The sequence below is a fragment of the Triplophysa rosa genome, linkage group LG18, assembly GCF_024868665.1.
Source record: "Triplophysa rosa linkage group LG18, Trosa_1v2, whole genome shotgun sequence".
Lineage (NCBI taxonomy): Eukaryota > Metazoa > Chordata > Actinopteri > Cypriniformes > Nemacheilidae > Triplophysa > Triplophysa rosa.
This window is the reverse complement of record NC_079907.1, coordinates 19718125-19737177: the sequence shown is the minus strand read 5'-3', so window position 1 is coordinate 19737177 and position 19053 is coordinate 19718125. Positions and strand designations below refer to the sequence as shown.

Below are 19053 nucleotides of genomic sequence, written 5' to 3'. Positions count from 1 at the left end.
TCATCGGCCATCAGCGAGATAGTGGGACAGACAAGTTGAAAATAGTTGTCGTGTGTTTTACGTAAGTGATTGTGGCTGCCGTGTGTTTACACTGGGGTGAATCTACTGTTTCTGAAGATAAAGCTCTTAAACTGTTCCCGTAGATTAACTCATGTCACATGATGCTCCTGTAGCCACATGAAGGTCAAGCGTGTGATTTACAGAGAATATGAACCGATCAAATGCATCGCCTGTATTCACTGTGTTTGTCTAACAGTACCTGCCACGGGCCTGCGTGTAAATGCAAAATGCTGCAACAACAAATATGACAATTGTTGGTAGGAAGGCAGAGCTAGAAAATTCTTGGAAGAATGTGAGATACATTTCATTGAGATTTCAGTTGTGACTTTTTTGTTACCAGAATTGTTACTACACTAGACTAGAGTATAGTTTAGGAGTGCATGTGTGTGTGTTCATTTGATACAGTAGAGAGTGTGTGATTCAGGAGTGTGTGTGTGTAGGAGTGTGTGTAGGGTTTAGGAAAGTGTGTGTTTCGGAAGAGTGTGTGTGTGTGTGTGTGTGCGTGCGTGCGCGTGTGTGTGTGTGTGTGTGTGTGCGTGTGTGTGTGTGTGTGCGTGTGTATGCGTGTGTTTCGTGAGAGTGTGTGTTTCAGTAGTGTGTGTGTGTGTTTGTTTTAGGAGTGTGTGTATGGTTCAGGAAAGTGTGTGTTTCAAGAGTGTGTGTGAGTGTGTGTGGGAAGGGTAAACCCTACGGTATGGGGACAAAATGTCCCCACAAAGATGGCAATATCCAAAACCCTTGTCCTTGTGGGGACATTTTTTTGTCCCCATGAGGAAACAAGCTTATAAATCATACAGAATTAACTTTTGTGAAAATCTAAAAAAGCAGACAGTTGTGTGTGATTGTTAGGGTTAGGTGGTGGGTTAGGGGTAGGGAATATGATATACAGTTTGTACAACCATTGCGTCTATGGAATGTCCCCATAAAACATGGAAACCTAACATAGGTGTATGTGTTTCAGAAGAGCGTGTGGGTTGGGTTCTCTCTCACTTTAAAAGAGCCGTGTGTGATTGTGTGTGATCTTCTGTTGGTGATTAACAGAGGGAGGAGAGCGAGCGCTCAGAGAGAGGGGGAAACCGCTGGACGGGAGCATCCAGCACTGAGCACGGTTTCATTCATTTCTTCTGCTGTTCCTCAGACCTCAGCTGTGCTCCGTCATGCAGCGGGCAGCGGTCCTGCTGACTCTCATCAGCGCCAGCGCAGCTCTCAGACCCGAGTGGATGCCGGGAGATTACTCTCAGACAGTTGTCGGGGCTCAGACGTTTGTAGAAGATTACAACTCAACGGCAGAGGAAGTCTTCTACTTCAGCACAGAAGCCAGCTGGAACTACAACACTAACCTGACTGAGCACAATTCCAAGCAGCAGGTACATGCGCTTTTCCTTTCCACACACCGGCTACGTGATAGGAATGTAGTTTGATTTCAGCTTTGAGGACACAAACTCGAGGCACGGTGTTTGGTCATGCAGCGGTGAGTAGCGATCGCACAAAGCTTGTGTAATATAATTCATGCATTTCGCTGCTGTTGAACTTGTGATGAATGTGAGCTGTGACACATGAGCTGCTCTTTGGAATCATTTAACAGCACTCACTTTTTTAAGTTTTATTATGATGATTTTGTAGTTCTCTAGTAAAGTCGAAGGGGAGAGCGCATGAATCATGTGATTGCTTAGAGTAATAACATTCTGCAAAGAGTAACAGTTATCTTAACCAACATGACTAATCATTACATGTGGAAAAGTTCAAGAGACAAGTTCATTTGAGGTTATGCGTGGCCTATTGTTTTTCATCTCACTGCTGTCTTTAGAGAAACAACTGAGATTTTAAAGAGATCTCACGTGTGATTTCACCTAAAAATAAAAATTCTGTCATTATTTATTCACATTCACATTTATTCACAGTCAGTGTCAGTGTTGTTTGGTTACCAACATTTTTCACAATAGCTTCTTTTGTGTTCTGCAGAAGAAAGAAACTCATACAGGTTTGAAATAACATGAGGCTGAATAAATGAAAGAATTTTCACAATTTTGGGGTGAAGCTTCCCTTAAAGTATAAAAGTAAGTTACTGATAAGAAAGAACATTCTGACTCACAGGAATTTGTACCTAATATACATTCTGGCTATTCGTCTAAATGTGTATAAAGTGAAACGTAAAACAAAAGCGCAATGAAGCCCCACCCCTAAACCTGTCACTGATGCGAAAGCAGATCACACTCAGACACACAAATTCATGTAGTTTATAAAATAGTTTTGAATTGTCATGAGATTGTGTTGAAACAGCTAACACCATCCCAGCTTGGTGAATCCATGCTCACTCCGATAAGTTCTGCACAACAGAGTCCCAGCTGTCTCAACATTCTCTCACAGCTGTCTCAACACTCTCACAGCTTAGAGAACGGGTCCTGGCACCACTTAACCATTCAAACTAGCCGTGCAACATCTGAACCAAACCTCACAAAAAGGGTGAAAAGAGCGACGGCGAGCCAGACAGAACCCGAGCGATGCCTGCGGTGATGTCTATTATTTCAGACACATCAAACGGGTTGATCAAAGTGTTTCGGGCGTCTCTTTTGGAGGTGGTGGGCGATGGGCCAGGACTCACCCTGACGGCATATGATGAGAGAGCAGCTTTGTGTTAAAGCAACACAATCCAGCAGACTCGCAGGGCATGAAGGACCATGATCATGATGTCCGGAGAGGTCACCTTGTGTAGACGATGTGTACCTGTTCTTATTCTTGATGGTTTGCAAGGATTAGTGCAAAGATTGAATATTTTGACACATGCAGATGTTTGTTTGCTTTAACTTTAGATTGTTGAGAATGTATTTACAGGTTGAGTAATTGTCATGTTGGGATGATTATATTGGTGATATAAATATTTGTGAGTATGTGTCAAGTGGGGGTTGTCAGTAGAAATATTAATCTGAGTATGTTGCACAACAGAATATCCGTGTCATGAGACTGAATGAGAATTAGATGACCTCATGTTTCAGATAAGATAAGAGACCATTCCAAATGGTCAGTTAATCACCATTGTCTGTTAAATTTCAACAAAATCAAACCTCAGGAGTGACAAAGTCATCCAACAGCAATGTGAAAGACTGCCAGCATGACAAGACACATGAAAACTGTGAGAAATATCCAGGTTATCACATGATAAAAACATTTTTAAACTTTTCCTAATCATAAATACATGCAAGGTTATGTATTGGTTAAAAGTAGGGCTGTCAAACGATTAATCGTGATTAATCGCATCCAGAATAAAAGTTTGTGTTTACGTAATTTTTGTCAGTATACTGTGCTAATTAATTTTGTATTTATGAACACATACACATAAATGCATTTATTTTAGAAAAGTATAAAATGCAATATTTGAGGTCTGAAAAGTACAGAGCATCTTTTCTGTTATTTTCACCTCTATCTCCAGTTTTCGTTTTCTGAAAATAAATGCAAAAAGAAACAATATTTTGATTTGAAATTTGGGAGAAATATTGTAGACTAGACGATCTGACCAATCACATCAGACTAGGCTAGCGGAAAGGAGGGGATTAGACAGATGAATCGCGGAATCAATCAGTTAAGAAGTAAGGTAAAAGAAACTAGCTATTTTTACAAAATAATAGTGTTTTTACACCTTCTATGTACATAAACTTGTTGTTGGACACTCCATAAACCAAAGTAGGACCTAAAAAGTCCCTAGTTATATGTGTGCATGCACAGTAGATGAAACGATCTTGAAAAAGGTGATTTTTAGCACACTTTAAGCTTAAAGAGTACATTCCTCGAGATCATAAAAAATACATTTCATGAAGTGTTTAATTTTGCCGTGTTTGAATGTAAGCAATCTGCCAAGTTGTAAATCCGAAGGTGAACGAATAACAAAGTTATTAGCTTATAAAAAAGGTAATCGACTCTGAATCACGCGAACAAGCCATGACCTGTCCGAATCTTTAACCACAATGTACCTACGTCACTAGAAAAATCCCCGCCTACTGACTGCGAAAACTTAACTCTCTCCTCCCCAAACACTGTACTAGCTCGTTCGTGACGTGTGCATCATGTCTAAGAGAAGCTGTGTTCTATGTAGTGAAACTAAGTCAGTCTTATTTTCACTACCAAAGGAAGAACTTCTGAGGAAAAAATGGTTACTATTTATTTTTCAAACGACACCAAAGGAGTATAAACCGAACGTTTTACTTTGCGCGCGTCATTTTACCGAAGATTGCTTCATCAATCTTGGCGCCTTTACTGCAGGATACATTAAACGTCTTTCCTTAAAAGATGTTGCAATACCAACTTTATTTGGACCTGTAAGCTCCACCGAATCACAACCTGTAAGTGTGACTCTTTATTTTTGTCTTTACTTAAAATTAAATTTGTGTGACGTTATCTCATGTCTGTGTTTAGCTAACGTTACCGTTATTTTTGGGGTTGTTACTGTTTGTTTACCTAACGTTAGCTATAAACTCGTTGCGCTAATGTAAGTGTTCAACCATATTAACTCGCAAAGTCTTTATTTCAAGAACTGCGTGGTGTACTATAGTTATAATAACATCTGAAGATACGAACACCGTACACTGTATGCCGTGATAACTAACTGTTACAAGAGAAGTGTCTAAAACAGTCCTTTTTCTTACTGGCATCTGTATAAGGATTAAAGAATGATTCGTCAGACTCGGGCTCGAACTGGTAAGGTAAAATCGACGCCATCTCTCTCTATACACTGTTAATATCCAACCACCTGCAAACCGTAATACAGCAGTAATGATAGGCGGTCCATTTGCGACACATGCTGAACGCGTTTGACCAATCACAGCAGACTAGACCATTTGACCAATCACAGCAGACTAGACCATCTGACCAATCACAGCAGACTACACTATCTGACCAATCAGATCAGACTACGCTGGCGGAAAGGCGGAGATTACACAGATGAATCGCGGAACGAATCATTTGAGAGTCAGTCAAGAAGTAAGGTAATAAAAACTGCGTATTATTACGAAATAATAGTATTTTTACATCATGTATGTACATAAACTTGTTGTCGGACACTCCATAAACCAAAATAAGCCCTTAAAAATATTGAGGAATGTACTCTTTAACAAACCCAAGTTATGGTACAGGTCAGGTTTAATTATTGATAGGACATATGCTGTTTAATTGTTATTTTTGACAGCGATTTTAAAAATATCTGCCTTCCCCCATATAAGTAGATAGGACTGGTATTGATCCTGCCTCGCTCAGTCATGCTTTTCTAGTCTTGGGTCAGGATCGTGACAGTCCCACGTGTTTTGTGTGGAAGCACATGGCCATCGATTATTGTGATGTGCCATGTGCTCTCCTATCACGTCTTGACCCCGCCCCCCTCGTCTCCTCGTCTAGCTTCCTGTCTGTGCTTCATTCCCCACACCTACCTATTGTAATTATCCCTTGTTAGATCTCCTATTTAATGCTCTTGTGTTTCCTGTCCTGTGCTGGTTCGTTCTTGTTTCTACCCTGTGTCTTTGTTCCTGTTGCCAAGTTCCTGAAAGTTTTTTGTTGTTCAAGTTGGTTCTTACGCTGTCTTGTTTCCCCCCCATGGGAAGTTTTTGTTTGATGTTTTGATTATCTTTTTGTTGTTGGGTTGCCTCCTCGTGGGTTTTTTATTTAGTCTGCTCTGCTATCCACTGTCTGTGCCTTTGTTCTGCCTTCACCAATCCTGACAGAAGGAACCAGCTATATTGAAACCAGCAGACAGTAAGATGGAGAGCGCTCTATGCCCGGAGCGATCCCGCCAAGCCCATCTTTTGTTCGGCCTACGACAAAGGGATCTGGACATGCTGGTTTTTGCCCAGGTTCCTGGTGGCTGCCATGGGGACAGAGTTTAATGAGGCGGAGTTAATGCTCATTTTCAACAGCTGCCTCATCGAGCCTCTCGAGCCCAGGGAGACAAAGATGCTGAGGCCCCTGGGCATCGGCGATATGGTTAGGTTCATCGAGAACCAGGACGAGTCCAGGGCCTCAGCCCAAGTCAGGTCATCCTCCCCATTAACCACAATCCGTTAGGTTTGTGTCCTGACCGTCGCATCCCTGGGGGACTCTGCGCCATCTGCCTCGAACCCTGCTGATCCTGCCCCACCGGCCAGCCTCCGTGGTAAGCGTGGGAAAAGGGAGTCTTATGAGTCAGCATCCGATGCTTCCATCACGGAGCCAGCCATGCTCCCCGTTGCATCTCCCCAACCTGTCATGTCTCTGGTGGGTCCATCGAGGCAGAAGAAGAGGAGGAAAGGAGCCTTTGTTCCTCAGCCTCCGCCCTTCCTTGTGCCATCCACCGTGTCAGCTGTAGCTTCCCCTGCCCCGGCCATCGTGTCAGCTGCAGCCTCCCCTGCGCCGGCCACCGAGTCAGTTGCTGCCTCCCCTGCGCCGGCCACCGAGTCAGCTGCTGCCTCCCCTGTGCCGACCACCAAGTCAGCTGCACCCTCCTCTGTGCTGTCGTCGCCCGGGTCATCAGCCAGGTCCCCGACTACGGTCTCCCTGCTCTCCCTAGACTCCATCCTTCACCCTGGGAGCCCTAGTCCCTCTCTAAGCCTGGGCCTCCCCACGTTTGTCTCATGTCCCATTGCCTCGTGGCCCTTGCCCTCAGTCCTGCCCGGTCCCACATCTCCTGCCCCTCATCTGCCCTGGAATCCAGACCCTCACCTGTTTGGTCCCCCGGACATTCCTGGACCCTTCCCCCCTACCATGTTTGTTATTTTTGTTATTGCATCCCAACCCATTTATTGTTTACTCGTGTCTACCAATGTTATTATTTACTAAGTTCTATCGGTTCCTGTCTGTGTCTCAGTCAGTCTTGTCCCGTGTGTAGTGTGTCCCCTTGAGGGACGCCCAAGGGAGGGGTGCGGGCGGCTCTGTAACGATCCTGCCTCGCTCAGTCATGCTTTTCTGGTCTTGTGTCAAGATCGTGCCAGTCCAACGTATTTTGTGTGGAAGCAACGTCTTGTTTTGCCCCCTTGTGGGAAGTTTTTGTTTGATGTTTTGATTATCTTTCTGTTGTCAAGTTGCCCCATCGTGGGTTTTTTATTTAAATAAATTGAGTCTGCTATCCGCTGTCTGTGCCTGGGTTCTACCTTCACCAATCCTGACAGGACTGTGTACTTGCTATGAACTGCCCAGAGGCATTGCAAACATGGCCGCCGAGTGGCAAGACATCCGTAAACAGACTTTGGTGTAGCTCCCATATCAGAAGCTCTCTTTTCAGCTGCTGTCTGTGGTCACGACTCACGTGCAGCCCATAATTTCATTGTAATGCCTGTCAGAGCGTCCGATCAATCACCATTCAATAGCTCTTTTAATTTACATTTATGCATTTGGCAGACGCTTTTATCCAAAGCGACTTACATTGCATTATACTATACATTTGTTTCTATCTATGTGCAATCCCCTGGGATCGAGCCCACGACCTTGGTGTTGCTAGCACCATGCTCTAACCACTGAGCTACTGGAAAGCTTCCTGTAGATTTCCTTCTAAAAATGTAAAATCTCAAACTGTTTGGATCACAGGCTAAAAAACAGGTGCAGCCTTTTCTGAACATTCACATTCCACCCCATCAAACATCTGATACTTAGAGAATGTGTTGGGGAGTTAATGGTCTCTCTCATCAGAGCACTCATACAGACATCCAGGAGAAATGCTTCAACGAAACAGGTGCCTTTTTATTTGAGAAAGCTCAGTTTTCAAGTATGTTTCTGAAAGATTCTATCACACAACGAATGTCTGGAACAAGTGCTAAAATTCATTACATTTTGCCATCTCAAATTAAATGATCAAGTAATATTTTGGGCTTATGATAGGCCTGCTGCCCTTACCGGTGTCAAAGGTAAAGCCTCTTGTGGTCATTTCTTAGAAGAGCAATATCGGAAAATAAATAGTTTTTAAATTGGACTGTAATTCAATATGCCATTAGGTTTCATGCGTTTATTTTTCAAGCTGGACCTTGGGCCTTGACCCTGGTGCCCTGTTACGACACACACTCATATCATCTTCACATTCTTGCGTAATCATGACGGGTGGAACGGGACCTGGGAAGAAGAGGTGAAAAGCGTCTTTATCTTTGCTGTTTTTGCATGTGTGCGAAGGCTGCAGATGTCAGAGAAATAAAAGTCAACAGCGTGTTAATCTGTGACGGTGGAAACTGAAAGTTGAGCTCAGGTCAACAGATGCATCACCTCAGCACTACTGACAGAGCTCCTGCGATTATCATAACAGAGGAGGGATGCTGGGGTCAAAGGGGTCACAACAGCACACCTTCAAACTTCTAGAAAGCGTTCCCACCCAACTTTGGTAAAATTACTAAATTGTATTGTAGCCAGTTCATTAAATGCCGTTAAAGGTGCATCATGCCAACTTTGGCATTTAAGATATAAATATGAGCATGCTAACACAGCTCCCAGCTAGCCAAAGTACGTTCTAAGAACATTTCGCTAACATTCCCATTACGTTCTGAAAACATTATTTCTAACAATGTAAGAATAATGTTTTTATAGTGTTCTAAGAACATTTAGCATTGACATAGTGTTGGTGAAATGCTCTTTTAATGTCACTGCAAGAACATATTTGATAACTTTGAGAAAAGTTTTAGAGAACATTCGTACATTCTGGCTTGTAAGGTATAAATATGAGCATGCTAAAGCAGACACCCCTATTCCTATCCCCAGCTATCAAAAATATGTTCTAAAAACATGGTGCTAACATTCCCATTATGTTTTGAAAACATTATTTCTGATCATTTTAAACTTTCCACTAACAATGTAAGGATAACGTATTTAAAACTTTTTAAGAACATCTCTCAATGACTCTACGTTAATGAAAGGCTTTTGTTAATGCTATGCAGGAACAGTTTGATAACTTTTCAGAGTATTATAAGAATGTTCCCTGTTAGCTGGGTTGCTCCACAAGCAACATTGCAAAACAATAATAACATTTTACAATAAAAATGATTTACATTCAAAGACTAGCTTAATAGTACTCTTTTATCTCTCTGTTTTTCTCGTTTTAAATGTGAATATTCTCTTAATCAACATCCCTATGTATCATCTGTTTGTAAATCTGTATCAAATACACATGTGTAGACAGGACCGTTCAATAAAATCAAGGCGATTGTTTCGTGTAAGCTCAGCACATCAGATTTACATCTTGAGGTCCAGACAGCAGTAAATAAAAGATTTTCTTCTCTGCTTCTTTTAGGTGATCGCATCTTTGGAAGAGCAGGAATTCACAGAAGCATGGGGTCAAAAAGCAAAGGACAGATTCCCTGATTCTGTCATTGAGACGTTAAATCCTGAAGTGCAAAAAATCCTCAGCAAGATTAAAGTTCTGGGACCAGCCAACCTCCCAACCTCAGAGAGAGAGAGAGTGAGTTCTCATACCCCATCGAGTCAGCGGTGGAAAGAGCTCCTGATGACAGATGTGTTGTAATCTTTGTTTTCTCAGTACAACACCATTCTGAGCCAGATGGATAGCATCTACTCGACAGCGAAGGTGTGCCGCAGCCCTGAGGAATGCTGGTCTTTGGAGCCTGGTGAGAAACCTTCCCAACACTGTGTTGATATGTGTTCGAAAGGGTCAAAATAACAGCGGAAAGGAATTTGTTTTACACACATATATTATATCAAATAAACTAGATGTGTGTTTCCTGAAGGATATGCCAGCTCTCTGTGTTAAGGGTTTAGATGAACTGGTGTGAAGACACACGTCTTATTTTCTTTCAGTTGTGCTCAAAAAACACATGACTTGTGTTCATCTTTTGCATCCGCTAGATGATTCATTTAGACGCACACACGACAAGATGTGTAGCCAAAAAAGAGGATCAATTACACAGATGATTTGGAATGTAATACAAAATTACTTTGAACCCCGCAATAAAACAGGTTATGATGTCCGGTACAGAATTTTAATAATTACTAAGTGTCAGAAATTAACTTTTCATTAAAAGGTCAATATTTTCCCCTCAAAGTGATTCATCAACTTACCAAAATATGAGAATAATGACATGCAGACCGTTTATGCTATTTACATCAACAAAAGTCCTCTTTACACTGAAGAAGCCGTATGGTGTTACTGCACAATAACGCTGTTTCAAGTTTGATCATAAAATTTTATTTTGTATTTATTTTTATTTTTGCAATGGTAAAAAGATAGTAAAATTATTTTTAAAATGAATATAAATATTTTTATTATGACCAGAAGGGCACATTCACATTTTGACACAAAAGGGGCAGGGGCTTGAGCCCCCGGCATGACCCACCCCCCAACCCCCCCCCCCCCTGTGCACGTCACTGTTTTCAGTATATAAATGTGAGAATTTTAGTACATATGTTTCAGTATATAAATTTGAATTTTAAAAATACTGCCTTCAATTTTTGAGGCAGTAAATTATTTCAGCTTACTATTTTACATATTTGACCAGTGGTGATTTGCTGTTACTTAAAATATAAAATAAGTCAAAATCGTCAAATTTATTTTGATGAGTTTAATTAATGTCAAGACATTTTAAAATGTAAAATATTAAGTGGCAAAGACGTGTAAGGCCAATTTGCAAGTAAAGTAAAGAGTTTATGTAAAAATGTAAACAGTATGAGACCACACTCACCTCACTTTTATTTACATTCACAATTAGGTGTGTCTGGAACATTGCTGTTGTAATATTCATCTTAAAATAAACTTTAAAGGGACGGTTTCCCGGACAGGGATTAGTTTAAAACAGGACTAGGCCTTGGTTAAATTAGGATATCGTTTTTAAAAAAAAACATTACTGGTGGGCATCTTGAGACAAAACAATCCCACTGATATATTTTAAGACATGTCAGTGCAAGTTGTTTTCGATTGAAACACCTCTAACATTTAAATTAGTCTGGCACTAGGCTTAAGCCCTGTCCGGGAAATCACCCCAAAGAGTGCACCATAATCCCAGTCACATAAAAAAGGACATCATTATCAAAAAAATCTGTGCACTGCTTGTTTAAAGCACACGGTTGTTTGTTTATTGCATGGTTTTATCATTTCAACTTGTTTACCCCTGAAATGGGTGTGTGCTGTTCCGCAAACACAAACTTAAATCTCTCTCTGCATCTACGTTGGAACACAGCCGGTAAACAGTTGTAAAACACACAGCATTTGTTTATCTGGGGTTTTTGAGTCATTTGCAAGGCTAAATATACCTCACAACGGAAAGCTGTTAGTGTAGAGTTGGCTTAAACAGTTGTTCATGTGTCGTCTCAGAGCTCACAGACATCATGGCTAACTCCAGAAGCTATAAGAGACTTCTGTTTGCCTGGGAGGGTTGGCACAACGAATCTGGAGATCATCTCAGATCTCTCTACCCTGAGTTTGTAGAGCTCAGCAACAAAGCGTCCAGGATGGATGGTGAGCACATCATTCTTTTGCATGAATAAAGAGGGGAAAATATAAAGATTCAACAAGGTTTGACCTCACCTTCTCATCTGTTCTCCTCAGGCTTTTCAGACACGGGAGCATACTGGCGTTCTTTGTACGAATCTCCAACCTTCGAGCAAGACCTCGAGAACCTGTTTATACAGCTGGAACCTCTTTACCAGAACCTGCACGCCTTCGTCCGCCGCAAACTCTATGATTTCTACGGCCCTAAGTACATCAACCTCAAGGGTCCAATCCCAGCCCACCTCCTGGGTAATGAACATTACATTCTGAAAACTCTACTTTTCTCACGCTTACAGCAACTGGGTTTCATTACTGTAATAATGGTATTATTCATACAGTCAGACATTTGAAATCGATCCTTTTACAAATTGTCCATATTTCTTTTCTTTCTGCAGCTCAAACACTCAAAGTGAACATGAATAATGCACTGACAGTTTCCACAAATATCATACAGAAAACACTTAAAAATAGCGAAAAAATGTGTGTATCCGTCAAATGCCATTTAGTTTGCTTCTACTAGTGGATTTGTGCATCCTCAGATTGAAGTCATTGCATAAACACAGTACCTCGTAAACACAACGTTGTGTCCAAACGGACTGATGGAAAAACTTTTGTAACTGATGATGTCATCCAGATCTTGTCACATCTGAGTGTGATATCACCGTCAGACGGTCGGTTTCTGTGGGACCTTTGTGGGGTCTGATGGTTAATATCTAACGTTTATGAAGATGCTGATATGTTTGGTTTTAGGGAACATGTGGTCACAGAATTGGAACATCTATAATATGATGATCCCTTTTCCTGACAAGCCCAATATAGATGTGACTGACACCATGGTTACTCAGGTAAGCTCAGGTAACTCAGTTAACTGAATTTCAAAAATGCATTCCTGAAGTGATCAAGTGCTTTTTTCGCCCATAGGGCTATAATGCCACTCATATGTTTCGGGTGGCTGAGGAGTTCTTCACCTCTTTGGGATTGATTCCTATGACGGATGAGTTCTGGGACAAGGCCATGCTAGAGAAACCGAGCGATGGGAGAGAGGTGGTCTGTCATGCATCTGCCTGGGACTTCTACAACCGCAAGGACTTCAGGTATGATGTCTCATGCAGTCCCACCCTAAACAGACATGTTTTCGTGTTTTTACGTCAAACAAACGATTGCCATTCTGTTTGGTGCCGCTAGTGTGTAACCTTTACCTTACTGTGTCATCCTTTAGAAAAATAAGTAGTATACTTCAAGTTCATTTCATTAAGTATGCTTAAGCAAAAGGTCAAGTACTGTATATTATACAGTATGTAGTATACCGTATGTTACATAGTAAGTATACTAATATCAATATAGTACTACTAGTATTGTACTTGTAAGTGCACTATTTCAGTACTACTTGGGACTAAAATGGCCCACATTTTAGTTTATGAAAGTATACTTTTAAGTGTACTTGAATTGTAAGACAACCCTATGACCTCTGTTTATCTACAGAATGCAAATTAAAATAGTTTTGAAGAGGTCCGGGAGCTTTTTGACTCCCCCATAGACTGCAACGCAATCAAATTTCTAATTGCTTAAAGTGAGTAAAGACATTGTTGAAATAGTCCATGTCAGGTTCAGCCTTCGACGATACTTTTTGCGTGCAAACAAACAAAAATACAGACATTCAACTATATTCCAGACTTCCGTGTTAGTTTCCAGTGCGCTTTATATCTAAAACTACCTTAATTTGCGTTCTAAAGATAAACGGAGGTCCTAGGCTTGTTGAACGACTTGATGGTGAGTAATTCATGACAAAAATTTTATTTTTCGGCGGAGGATCCCTTTAAGTGTACCATTAATTATGTTTCAGAGAAATACATAAAAAGTAACCAGAAAGTGTACTTTCTTATTAATCTCAATAGTTCTATATCTAAAGATGCACCAATATATCGGCCGATAATCGATATTGGATAAAAGCAATTTTTCACACTATCAGCTATCGGGCGAAGTTTGAAAACAGACGATGGTCAGGGCCGATATATCCTGTCAATCAAAAGAGGACAGGAAAATGCAATGAAATTGCGCTTTGTATATAGAAAATGTTAAGAAACATCAGCAGTTTGATGTTCAATATTAATAGTAATTGGTAGTAGTTATTAATAATGTTATTAATAACATTCAGAAAGTTAAGAAATATTCATTTAATCTTTAGAATTTAGTTCATGCGAGTTAATATAACCACCAAACTATCGGTATTGGTCTCGGCAGATATCACTCCGAATAATCGGCTATCGAGAAATTTTGAATCAGTGCGACTCTAGTCAGATCTTATTGCGCCATTAGTTGAGCCGTGGCTGTCATCCAATTATATATAACGTAACATGTATGTTTGTCGCTGACAGAATCAAACAGTGCACCACCGTGACTATGGAGCAGCTGTTTACAGTTCATCATGAGATGGGTCATGTGGAATATTATCTCCAGTATAAAGACCAGCCGGTTAGCTTCAGGTGAGGAGCTAATCCTGGTTTCCATGAGGCCATAGGAGATGTTCTGTCTCTGTCCGTATCAACACCGAAACATCTCCACACCATTGGCCTTCTGGACCAACTGACTGAAGATGCTGGTAGGTTCAAGAGCGAGTCCGTAAACTATACCAAACTGATAAATACTGATGACTAATGCAACTGATATTGCGTAGACAGCGACATCAACTACCTGTTGAAAATGGCTTTGAAGAAGATTGCCTTCCTGCCGTTCGGATACCTCATTGATCAGTGGCGCTGGGGTGTATTTAGCGGACGCACACCACCTGAGCGGTATAATTCAGAATGGTGGTATCTCAGGTAAACCTTCAGCAGTTACTTTAGGAGATGAATGTAGAAAAATAAAAAATGAAAGACCACTTTCTATGTTTTTATATAAGGACAAAGTACCAAGGAATCTGTCCTCCAGTCAGACGAACAGAAGAAAATTTTGATGCTGGAGCGAAATACCACATACCTGGAAACACTCCATACATCAGGTGATATAATCATGACCTGTGATATACACATCGACATGACATTTAATGCATCTGATAGATATACACAGAGACTTTAAGGTAGACTCCAGAGTTTCTCCTAAAAAATAAAGAAACTGTTCTGATACATGAGAAGAGCATGGAGGTGTGAAAAGAATGTAGATTGTAGAGGTAAAATCATCTGGATTTGAGTATATTTGAGGAGAAATGTATTGAGATCTTCAATATTGACTTTTGATCACAAACATGAGTCAGTTTGAGACATTGCTGACATCTCTTCTGAAACTCTAACAGAGACATTTGTGAGTTTTCCTCATTCTTAGGAAAAAAATCTGAGACACAGATCAGACTTGATTTCCAAGGAGACATCAAAGATATCTCAGCTGTGATAGATGAACAAAGATAATTTTACCTCATGTCTTTCTCTTGCAGATACTTTGTGAGTTTCATCCTTCAGTTTCAGTTCCAGGAGAAATTGTGTCGGGAAGCCGGACACACGGGACCTCTGCACAAGTGTGATATCTACAGGTCAACAAAGGCCGGAGCTGTTTTGGAGTATGTGTCGAACATAAACACTGATTCTGCATAGTACTGCGTCATTAAAATTCTCTAATCTTATCTTCTGCACAAAAGAAGATATTTTGAAGAACTTTGGTAATCAAACAACATTTACCCCCATTGACGTTCATTGCATGAACACAAAACCACTGAAACAGTTCTCAAAATATCTTCTTTTGTGTTCCACTAAAGAAAGAGTCACATATAGGTTTAGATGGACATAAGGGTGAATGAATGAAGCAGTTTGTAATTTTTTTTTTTCTCTCTTTGAAAGGAAAGTCTTGAAGGCTGGATCTTCAAAGCCTTGGACGGAGGTGCTACAAGAGGCTGTCGGCACAAACAAAATGGACGCCAGCTCTCTCATGAACTATTTTGAGCCAGTTACTACCTGGCTGCGAGAACAGAACGAGATGACTGGAGAGACGTTGGGTTGGCCTGACTTTAATTGGGTGCCGCCCGTACCATAAGGCTATCCTGAAGACATCGGTAAGATGCAGGAGTTTACCAACTCTTATTAAACTTAAAGATTATACATTAGAACGGAAGAATGTCCTGTTCACAATGCCCCTTGAATCCCTTTGAAGGTATGATAGCAGATGAAGTTCAGGCGAAACGGTTTTTAGATGAATACGACAGCACAGCGGAGAAGGTTTTTAACGCTTACACCGAGGCCTCCTGGACTTACAACACTGACATCACTGAAGCCAACAAAGAGATGATGGTGAGAAACAAACTGATCTATAATCTACAGCTTCTCTCAGTGTTTCTCTCTAATGTGCTGCTTCTGGCTTTAGTTGACGAAGAACTTGGAGATGGCCAATCACACAAATTTCTATGGGCTGGAGGCTCGTAAGTTTGACACCAGCGACTTCCAGGATGAAAGCGTGCAAAGAATCTTCAAGAAACTCGGCGATCTTGAGAGAGCTGCTCTTCCTGAAGAACAACTTAAAGAGGTGAGGAAAACAAGAACGAGGGCTGTTCAACGATTAACCGCGATTAATAATGATTAATCACATCCAGAATAAAAGTTTGTGTTTACGTAATATATGTTTGTGTACTGTGCATATTTATTCTGTATTTATAAAAGCATACGCATGCATGCATATATTTAAGAAATATAAAAATCAATAAATGTTTATACTGTATATCATTTAAATTACATACAAATATTTCTGTCATGACAACTCTCGGAGGGTTTAGCATGGTAGTGTACATGACATATAAATGTATTTGGTGTTGGCGGAATAGATCTGCTATGCTGTACAGCGACTTGCTACTGCCAATACATCCACAACATGCTGCTGTGTGTATGTAAGGAATGAATAACCCCTGTATAGCGCACATGATCACCTTGTAGCAGATCTATTCAGGTGGAGCTGGGGAAGGAGGAGGGCTTCTGAAACGCGCTGCACTGCTAGGACAATCACTAGCCAAGATTTAAACGTTGAGCAGCAGCTCATTGGCTGCTGATACAGAAGGAACCAATCAGCTGCGCCGTGTGGTGAAGTTATTATGTCAGATATATGTTAGACTATAGGACTGCGCCATCTAGAGTTTCATGCCAGAACTTTCTCAGTCATTATTATATACTGTATATATGCAAATATTTCCTAAATATATACATGCATGTGTACGTGTTTATAAATACAAAATAAATATGCACAGTGCACAGACATATTATGTAAACACAAACTTTTATTCTAGATGCAATTAATAGACTCTATGCACGATTGCTTCCGCATTTTGTCTAAGTCCACACAGTTACATCCGGTGCACGTAGCGTTCATAGGGAACAATGACGTTTTCAATCAAGATACACATAGGATTACAGTCAGTGACGTGAGTCAAATTATCCAAACACTACATCATACATCGACAACCAAAAAGGGGAAAGGCTTCAGGCTATCCGTTTCAAGCTACATCCACAAATATGATAAAAAAACAAAGTAAACGTTTGCACTTACTTGAGGCTTGATCACAGAGGCACTCAACAATGCTGAGCTGTAGTGCTGTCAGTTCGCCAAAATTTTAACGTTTTTTAATAATGGGCAATCCAACGGCCTATTTTTTTGCAGTTTCATTTGGTGACACTAGTGGTGCAGACATGACACACTACTGTATAGTAACATCAGAATATTGTATTTGTTAATACAATACAATACAATATAATAACAATACTTCTACACCATTTGTTGATCTTACTTCATGTTAATTTTAACATTTACTAATACATTTTTTAAATTAACATTAGTTAAGACACAGGGACAATTGTATTGGCATTAACTAAAATGACTAGATGAATAAATGCTATCAAACTATAATGTTCATTGTTAGTTCATGTGTTAACTAATGTTAACAAATACAACCTTATTGTAAAGTGTTACATTTAAAAAGTGTCGTACATAAATATGCTTCGACAAACTTGAATTATAATATAAGATAAAAAAAACAAAGAGAGCTGAATGTGGCAGATTCGTTTTTTTGAAAGGAAGAATTATTGTAAACAAGTTACGTGTTGCAGCTTCAAATTTTAATGTTTTGAACCTGGAAACAAAAAGACTAAAATATGTTCTATGTTCATAGTACAACAATTTGCTGGCATCCATGGAGACGCTTTACAGTGTAGCAACAGTTTGTAAAAGTGAATCGAACTGTCTGCCTTTGGATCCAGGTAAGTTCACTTAAGTTGAATTATTCACTTAAACAACATGATCTGAATTAGTTTTAAGAGCTGATCGTATACTGTAGTATGGTGTTGACGGATGTGGGTGAATAGAAAAGCCTGATCATTGCATTGCAGAATTTATTAGATGCTTGTCAAGCTTCTGGACAAAACTGATTCCACACCATTTATGCTTCAAAATATGCCTCGAATCATGTGGCTTATTGAGAAGAGTTGGGCTGAAGTGTATAAGTGATTAGATGTTGTAACGTAGAAGAACCCGACAGAGAGTAGATTCACGTTCAGTATTGAATTTAATGACATAAACAAAGACAAAAACAAACCAATGTAATCCAAGAACTGAACAGGAACATAATAACAAAGACCGACACCAAACAAAGGAAACACTATTGCTGCGTCCGAAATCGCCTACTTCCATAGTAGGTGAAAATGAGTATGAGTCATGAATAGTATGTCCGAAACCTCAGTATGCAAAAACCAGTATGCGAGAAATACCCGGATGGTCTACTACTTCCGCCGAGATTCGTGAGTGCGGATCGGATGGACACTTATCTATCCCATGATGCCACGGGAGCTGAGAAACGTTCAAATTTCAAAAGTAAATCAAATAAATATAGCGGAAAACTTTAAGGCGGACGTCCGTTTTTAATGTAAGTTCTAATAAATTAATTTCTCGTGACTAAATTATGTTTTTATCAACTCTCACGTGTAGGTTGTTGTTAAAACGTCATAAGGTCAAAGAGCATACGGATCACATGACCATAAAACATGGCGGGCGCAGTATATCCGAAATGTATTCATACTACACCCACTCATACTATATAGAACGTACTGTTTTAACGGTCGATAGCTAGGTACTTATTTAAATTCATACTGTACTGTCACAGTATGCAATTTTGGACGCAGAGTAGGGCTTAAATACACTGGGATGACAAGGAAACAAGAAACACCTGGGGAAACTAATTAACACTACAAAAGACTACAAACATGGTATGCAAACAGGAAGTAACCTAAAAGTCCAAAATAACAGGGGAACACAGAACAGATCATTACAGGTGTACAATGGTCGCCCGTCAGGTTACATAATCTGTAACAGGAACCTCTGCAGTCCACGCCGGACCCTGAACGCGGTCGAGGCCGCGAACACCCACTGCCAGGGGCCCAGACTTACATTGAAACGGATTAGCGTTAGGGTTACATTTACATGACATTTAGTCTGCCAAATGAATAAATATAATGCAAATGGATATAAGCAGTCTTTGAATATTTCCCTGGTAACTGCCTATCTCACCTTATTACATGGCTTGCTGAAATACTTTTTAT

The 19053-nt window shown here is 40.3% G+C and overlaps 1 protein-coding gene across 1 annotated transcript in view; it reads left to right on the top strand.

Moving 5' to 3' along the window:
- Positions 1-1072: 1072 nt before the first annotated feature.
- ace (angiotensin I converting enzyme (peptidyl-dipeptidase A) 1) overlaps positions 1073-19053 on the top strand; it is a 29926-nt gene continuing 11945 nt past the window's right edge. Inside the window, 15 exon segments of the mRNA XM_057358694.1 lie at positions 1073-1427; positions 9284-9451; positions 9530-9617; positions 11318-11461; positions 11552-11743; positions 12245-12339; positions 12416-12588; positions 13870-14093; positions 14169-14313; positions 14394-14492; positions 14922-15044; positions 15322-15533; positions 15632-15768; positions 15842-16000; positions 17631-17718. Of these exon segments, the coding sequence (XP_057214677.1) occupies positions 1218-1427; positions 9284-9451; positions 9530-9617; positions 11318-11461; positions 11552-11743; positions 12245-12339; positions 12416-12588; positions 13870-14093; positions 14169-14313; positions 14394-14492; positions 14922-15044; positions 15322-15533; positions 15632-15768; positions 15842-16000; positions 17631-17718 (2257 nt within the window). The 5' untranslated portion in view covers positions 1073-1217.